The 8,087-nt window shown below is 52.3% G+C and overlaps 1 protein-coding gene across 1 annotated transcript; it reads left to right on the forward strand.

Annotated features, from left to right (window-relative positions):
- Window positions 1-7,230: 7,230 nt before the first annotated feature.
- LOC139352781 (uncharacterized) lies at window positions 7,231-7,800 on the forward strand. Its single transcript, XM_070995411.1, has 2 exons — window positions 7,231-7,547; window positions 7,629-7,800. Exons 1-2 carry the CDS (start codon window positions 7,231-7,233, stop codon window positions 7,798-7,800), a joined length of 489 nt encoding a protein of 162 aa, XP_070851512.1.
- The last annotated feature ends 287 nt before the right edge of the window (window positions 7,801-8,087 follow it).

Genomic DNA, 8,087 nt, shown 5'->3' on the forward strand with positions numbered 1-8,087 from the left:
GTGTTGAACAACGTGGGGGTAGGAGCTTAACAGCATGGATCCCCGCGCTTAACCTTACATAGTGTTGGAAAGCGCCATAAACGCGGGCCCTGTCTGAATTTTTGAATTTTGAATATTCGAAATTCTCCAAATTCTGGCACCTGGATTCAAGGACGGCGAAAGGCAGAAGGCCAAGGATCGGGCTAAATTCCAAACCCTCCGCCGCGGCGGTGCCTATCAAAAGAGGCACTGAGGACACAAAAAGGGGCGGTATATCCCCCATCGTAAGCGAAGGGGAAATCTCGAGCAAACCGGGAACCCTTTCGTGGGCAGACCAGTGGTGGCAAGATCTCCCCGCCATCCGAGGGAAGAGGGGACCGATGGAGTTGCAGCGGCATTTAGGAAGGGCAGCAAGCTCGCCCGCTCTCCGGCACCTTCGTCAACCCAAGTTGATGAGCTGATCGCAGACACCGAGGAAGTTAAGGAAACCCCTAAGAGGACTCGTGATCCTGCAAGCCCAGAAAACTCGCAGAGGACAACGCCGGCCAAAAGGAGCAAGGCCTCCCACGAGGCAACCTGCCTTGAGGATCCCTTGGAGCTGGGGAAGCTTCTGCAGGAGATATCCACCAAGATGATGGACAAGACGGCGCGCCACATAACTGTCGCCGAGAGGGAGACGTTCGGGCGCATGAAGGCGCTTCACACGAACATCCTAGAGGTGAACAGAGAGGCCGGCAAGGACGACAGTATCAGGGAGAATGGGCAGGATGCTGCAATTGTGTGCTCGAAATGCTCTCGAAGCTTGCAGAGCGCCGACAAAGAACAGCAGGCAACGCCTGTCTGCAGGGGACATGCTGCAGCGCAAACGGAGCCTTGGCGAAGGCTGGCGGACCCGCAGCTCAACTGGCCCCACCATCCACGCGCCCAACGCAGCAGAAAAGTGACAAAGCTCCCAGGAGCACCCAAAAGAACCTGCCAAAAGGGCCACAAGAAAGAGAAGCGACGCACGCTGGCGCCAGTAAGACCATGAGCCCCCCAATTCCGGTCGCCGAGTGGGAGGTGGTCAAGACATCGACTCCATCGCGACAGAGCAGGAAATCTGCGCTGCGATTGCGAGCCAGTATGGCATCGATGCGGAGCGCATCAGAGTTCGGAGTCTGCGTCGAGGCTACGCGGAGTCGCAGTCGGCAGTGATCAGATTGCCCTACTCCCTGGGGAAAGCCGACCTTCATCGTGGCGAGGTGCGGATTGGATGGACCATCTGCAGGAAGGAACAGGCCCCCCAAGATGCTTCAAATGCTTGGAATCCGGGCATATTGCAGCTGCAAGAGCCTAGTGTATAGGAGCGATTGCTGCATAAGATGTGGTGAACAAGGGCAGCCAAGTGCAGCAAGGAGCCTTCATGCTTGATCTGCTCTGCGGCAGGAAGGAAGAAGACCAGGCACCAGGCAGGAAGCAGATTCTGCTCAGCCACAACCAGCAGGACAGGGAGACCTCGACCGACATGCAATTGATTTAGCTAAACCTGAACCACTGTAGGGCCGCGCAGGACATTTTGAAGCAGACTGTGCGCGGGCTGGGTTCTGAGGTGGCGATACTCAGTGAGCCCTACAGAGTGGAAAGCAGTTGCGATTGGGTCACGGATCGCACAGGCAAAGTGGCACTGTGGCTCTGCGGAGTGGGTGCACCACCCGTGCGGGACATGAAGGCAGTAGAGGGGTTCGACCGAGCGAACGTAGGCGGCACATGACTCTACAGCTGCTACCTGGCCCCCAGTCTATCACTGACGTCCATTAGCAGGATCCTGGACGAGCTGAGCCGTGACCTGAGAGGACGGAGCAACGTGGTGATCGGAATCGACTTTAATGCCTGGGCCGAGGAATGGGGCTCCCTCTATACCAACGCTAAGGGGTGCACCATCCTCGAAGCTATTGCGTCGCTGGACATCGTCCTGTTGAACGAGGGCTCCTAGCACACCTTCAACATAGCTGGGGCCGGTTCAATCATCGACCTATCGTTCGCGAGCAGCTCCTTATCCCGTAGCACACGCTGGAGGATAGGCGAGGTGTTCACGGCCAGCGACCATGAGGCCATCCTGCTGACAGTTGGCGGTCCACCATGCCAAAGTCGACGACCGGGCCAAGAAAAGCCTACCGCCAAGACCTGTGGCCTAAAGACAGACCTTTGCCAGTGCACTGGAGGGATTGGCTGTCTCTGAGTTGGACTCTGCAGACGAAGCAGCGAACAAGTTGGCAGCTAGACTGGAGGAAGCCTGTGACCTAAGCATGCAGCAGCGGAAGACCTATCGGAAGCACCACGCGCCAGTGTACTGGTGAAGCGAGGAAGTCGCTAGCTTGCGCAGGACCTGCCTTCGAGCCAGGAGGTTAGTCCAAAGGGCAAGAGGTACCGCAAACCTCCCAGCCTGCAACTCGAGCAACTGGCGATTCGGGACAACAAGAGGGAAAGCTACCTCAAGCTCTGCGACGAGCTGGAAAACGACCCATTGGGAAGAGCCTACAAGACGGTGGTCAAGCGTGTGAATTAGGTCGCCTACTGACCCAGCGGTACTGGAAGGTATCGTCAAAGTGCTGTTTTGAGAAGGCCGCCCCCATTGCATCCCCCGATGGACGCGACAAATTGGGAGCCCGATATGTCCGGTCACGCAAACGGAAATATTATCTGTGGCAAGAATGAAGAACAGGAAGACCCCTGGGCCGGATCTGATCCCGAACAGTGCAGTGAAGGCCCTGCTATCCCTCCATCCGGGTGCGGTAGCATCGCTCTAAAACACGTGCCTGCTGGAAGGGACCTTCCCCGACAGGTGGAAGCGCCAAAAACTCCTGAGACCAACGGATGAAGCCTCTTCTTACAGGCCCATCTGCCTGCAGGACACCATAAGCAAGGTCTTCGAAAGGGTCATTGCAATAAGGCTTAACGCTGCTATGAAGGATGCCGGTGGACTCTCTTTCAACTAATACGGTTTCCGGAAAGCGAAATCGACACTAGATGCGATAGAGAGGGTCACCAACATTGCTTCTAAAGCCATCGCTGTCACCAGATGGAAGGGAGGGACGAAGAAGTATTGTCAGTGGTCACGCTGGACATACGGAATGCGTTGAACTTAGCCGATTGGGGGAGGACACTGGAGGCACTACGGTCCTTTAACATCCCTTAATACCTGCTGAATGTAGTGCACGGCTACCTCAGCAAAAGAGTGCTGGTCCTGGAAACCTCTGTGGGCCCCAGGACTTACGAGGTGACAGCCGGTGTTCTTCAGGGCTCGGTACTGGGCCCTCTGGAACACGATGTATGACGGAGTTCTGAAGCTCCCACTGCCGAGCAGCACCAATATAGTTGGCTTTGCAGATGATGTCGCGCTGGTTGTGGTGGCCAAGGAAGTTGCTGCCGTGGAAGCAGCTGCAAACTGCGCAATTCGAGCAGTGGAGGAGTGGCGAGCCTAGAGCTGGCATCACATGAAACAGAAGCGGTGCTGATATCAAGCAGGAAAGCAGTGGAGTCAGCGCATATACAGATCGGAGGGACAACGACTGTATCTCAGCGAGCCATAAGGTACCTGGGAGTCATGCAAGACACCCGCCTCTCCTACCGCGAACACCTAGAGTACGTAAATAAAAAGGCAAGTGAGACCACAGGATCGCTCTGCAGGATCCTGCTGAACATCAGGGGATCGAAGCAGGTCAGACGCTCAGAAGCTCCTCGCGACCGTTGTCGAGTCGCAGTTGCTGTACGCTCCGGGGTGGGCCGAGGCCACGGCTGTAAGCAGCTACCGTCAGAATATCGAGTGCCTCTAGGACAAAATACGCATCGAGTGTACTGCGAACGCTGCGTCGCTCCGGTAACAAGAGGAGAGGAGCTACAGCCTAGGTGGCTACCATTGCGCGAAGCAATACCTTGCGGTGATACCGCGCAAACCACGGCCCCCTACTCCTGTTGCCTGTATTTATCTTTTTCCTGTATATACGTGTAGGTAATAAAGTAATTTAAAAAAAAAAAAATAAATAAAAAATTAAAAAATTACCACACCAAAACACAAGACCTCAACATCTCAAAGCACCCAACCAAACCTAACAAGAACCAACTACCTCCAGCACTACTCCAACATCATATGCAGAATAACTTAGATAAGCTAAAACTAAACCAACCCCCTAAAGCAACCACCAACACTGTCCAAGTCCTACCGCCTACCACGTCCAAACGCATGATCGCAAACCTTCAGTCCTCAGCCAAAACCACCACAAAAAAACCAAAAAAAAAAACTCAACTACGCCTGAGAATGCTTCTAGCGACTCATGCGAAATTAATGAAAATACCATCACCCTTACTAACCTAGATTAATGCTTAAAATAATTCAATGGAACATAATAGGCTACAATAATAATTACCAAGAACTCCAAATACCCTTCTAACAATATAACCCACATATATTTGCCCTACAAGAAACCCATGTATCTCACACAGAATCTCTACCTACCCCTGTAAACTTTACACTTCTCTGCAGTCACAATACTAATGCATTCGGAGGCACAGCTATACTGGTGTATAATTCTATCTCCCACACGCAACACCAACTGATTCCAGAGATTGAAGCTATTGCCATTCTGATAAATTCCAAAAAAATGTTCACTAATACACACGCACATACAACTCTCCCAACAAACAACTTCGCACAAACAACCTCCAAAACGTCTTTTCCCCAACAAACCTACCAACTATAGTCCTAAGTGACTTCAACAGCTTGCACCCATAGTGGGGTTCCCCTTCCATTAGGCTTAACGAAGTCACGTGTACTTATGTACGCAGATGACGTTAAGTTGTGCCTGCAATATAATGACCCCGCACAAAGTTTAGCCTTACAATCGGATCTAAATGCATTTCAAACATGGTGCATGGATAATGAATTGTATTTAAATGGTTCTAAGTGTAAACTAATGACCTTTTTTCGTGTCCCACTACTAAACTTATAATTTGAGTGGTTGTGTGTTAGATAGGATAACGCATGCTGACGATCTTGGAGTCTATATGGATCCTAAACTTAAATTTTCTGATCACATTACTACTATGGTAAATAAAGACAGGGGCGTGCTTACATTTATCAAAAGGTGGTCGAAGGAATTCGGTGGTCCCTATGTCACAAAGACCTTGTTTATTTCATTAGTCAGACCAATTCTTGAGTACTGCGCTCCTGTTTGGAGTCCCCAATATGGGGTGCATATAGACCGGATTGAGTCTGTGCAAAAAAACGTCTTGATATTTGCCTTACGGAGACTTAACTGGGATACAAGCCTAATACTACCATCCTACTCTAGTAGACTACTTCTAATTAACTTACCATCATTAGCTAAACGTAGAACTATGATTGGTATAACGTTTATTAGAAATCTTATTCAGGGTGACCCGAGTTACTGGGTTGCCTGCATTGTAATGTGCCAAATAGATTCACTAGAAACTATATTCCTTTAGTATTAAATCACTGTATCGCTAACTATGCATTGCATGAACTTGTTAGAGTACTTTTAAATGATTATAATAGATTATATCACCTAATATCTACTACCGACCCACTTCCTATCTTTAAATCAATAATACAATCCTACCTAATAACTAATTTGTTTTACTTTATGTATCTCGTCTATTCGTATTTTGACCTGTATCTTTAATTGACTATTGTTATATTTACTTGCCCAAAACTGTGAAGGGCTCCACGCGTAACAAGCATTGCTTGGTGTCGTAGGGCCACTTGTTAGTACTGACCATAGTGCATCAACGTCCAAGATATAAACGGTACCTACGCTTCATAAACGTAGCAACGGCAAGATGGGGGACCCACCCGACCGGGGTCCACCAGAACAGTGTTGAACAACGTGGGGTTATGAGCTTAACAGCGTGGATCCCCGCGCTTAACATTACATAGTGTTGGAAAGCGCCATAAACACGGGCCCTGTCTGAATTTTTGAATTTTGAATATTCGAAATTCTCCAAATTCTGGCACCTGGATTCAAGGACGGCAAAAGGCAGAAGGCCAAGGATCGGGCTGAATTCCAAACCCTCCGCCGCGGCGGTGCCTATCAAAAGAGGCACTGAGGACACAAAAAGGGGCGGTATATCCCCCATCGTAAGCGAAGGGGAAATCTCGAGCAAACCGGGAACCCTTTCGTGGGCAGACCAGTGGTGGCAAGATCTCCCCGCCATCCGAGGGAAGAGGGGACCGATGGAGTTGCAGCGGGATTTAGGAAGCGCAGCAAGCTCGCCCGCTCTCCGGCACCTTCGTCAACCCAAGTTGATGAGCTGATCGCAGACACCGAGGAAGTTAAGGAAACCCCTAAGAGGACTCGTGATCCTGCAAGCCCAGAAAACTCGCAGAGGACAACGCCGGCCAAAAGGAGCAAGGCCTCCCACGAGGCAACCTGCCTTGAGGATCCCTTGGAGCTGGGGAAGCTTCTGCAGGAGATATCCACCAAGATGATGGACAAGACGGCGCGCCACATAACTGTCGCCGAGAGGGAGACGTTCGGGCGCATGAAGGCGCTTCACACGAACATCCTAGAGGTGAACAGAGAGACCGGCAAGGACGACAGTATCAGGGAGAATGGGCAGGATGCTGCAATTGTGTGCTCGAAATGCTCTCGAAGCTTGCAGAGCGCCGACAAAGAACAGCAGGCAACGCCTGTCTGGAGGGGACATGCTGCAGCGCAAACGGAGCCTTGGCGAAGGCTGGAGGACCCGCAGCTCAACTGGCCCCACCATCCACGCGCCCAACGCAGCAGAAAAGTGACAAAGCTCCCAGGAGCACCCAAAAGAACCTGCCAAAAGGGCCACAAGAAAGAGAAGCGACGCACGCTGGCGCCAGTAAGACCATGAGCCCCGCAATTCCGGTCGCCGAGTGGGAGGTGGTCAAGACATCGACTCCATCGCGACAGAGCAGGAAATCTGCGCTGCGATTGCGAGCCAGTATGGCATCGATGCGGAGCGCATCAGAGTTCGGAGTCTGCGTCGAGGCTACGCGGAGTCGCAGTCGGCAGTGATCAGATTGCCCTACTCCCTGGGGAAAGCCGACCTTCATCGTGGCGAGGTGCGGATTGGATGGACCATCTGCAGGAAGGAACAGGCCCCCCAAGATGCTTCAAATGCTTGGAATCCGGGCATATTGCAGCTGCAAGAGCCTAGTGTATAGGAGCGATTGCTGCATAAGATGTGGTGAACAAGGGCAGCCAAGTGCAGCAAGGAGCCTTCATGATTGATCTGCTCTGCGGCAGGAAGGAAGAAGACCAGGCACCAGGCAGGAAGCAGATTCTGCTCAGCCACAACCAGCGGGACAGGGAGACCTCGACCGACATGCAATTGATTCAGCTAAACCTGAACCACTGTAGGGCCGCGCAGGACATTTTGAAGCAGACGGTGCGCGGGCTGGGTTCTGAGGTGGCGATACTCAGTGAGCCCTACAGAGTGGAAAGCAGTTGCGATTGGGTCACGGATCGCACAGGCAAAGTGGCACTGTGGCTCTGCGGAGTGGGTGCACCACCCGTGCGGGACATGAAGGCAGTAGAGGGGTTCGACCGAGCGAACGTAGGCGGCACATGACTCTACAGCTGCTACCTGGCCCCCAGTCTATCACTGATGTCCATTAGCAGGATCCTGGACGAGCTGAGCCGTGACCTGAGAGGACGGAGCAACGTGGTGATCGGAATCGACTTTAATGCCTGGGCCGAGGAATGGGGCTCCCTCTATATCAACGCTAAGGGGCGCACCGTCCTCGAAGCTATTGCGTCGCTGGACATCGTCCTGTTGAACGAGGGCTCCTAGCACACCTTCAACATAGCTGGGGCCGGTTCAATCATCGACCTATCGTTCGCGAGCAGCTCCTTATCCCGTAGCACACGCTGGAGGATAGGCGAGGTGTTCACGGCCAGCGACCATGAGGCCATCCTGCTGACAATTGGCGGTCCACCACGTCAAAGTCGACGACCGGGCCAAGAAAAGCCTACCGCCAAGACCTGTGGCCTAAAGACAGACCTTTGCCAGTGCACTGGAGGGATTGGCTGTCTCTGAGTTGGACTTTGCAGACGAAGCAGCGAACAAGTTGGCAGCTA

Source organism: Drosophila suzukii, chromosome 3 (genome assembly GCF_043229965.1).
Source record: "Drosophila suzukii chromosome 3, CBGP_Dsuzu_IsoJpt1.0, whole genome shotgun sequence".
NCBI classification, from domain to species: Eukaryota; Metazoa; Arthropoda; class Insecta; order Diptera; family Drosophilidae; genus Drosophila; species Drosophila suzukii.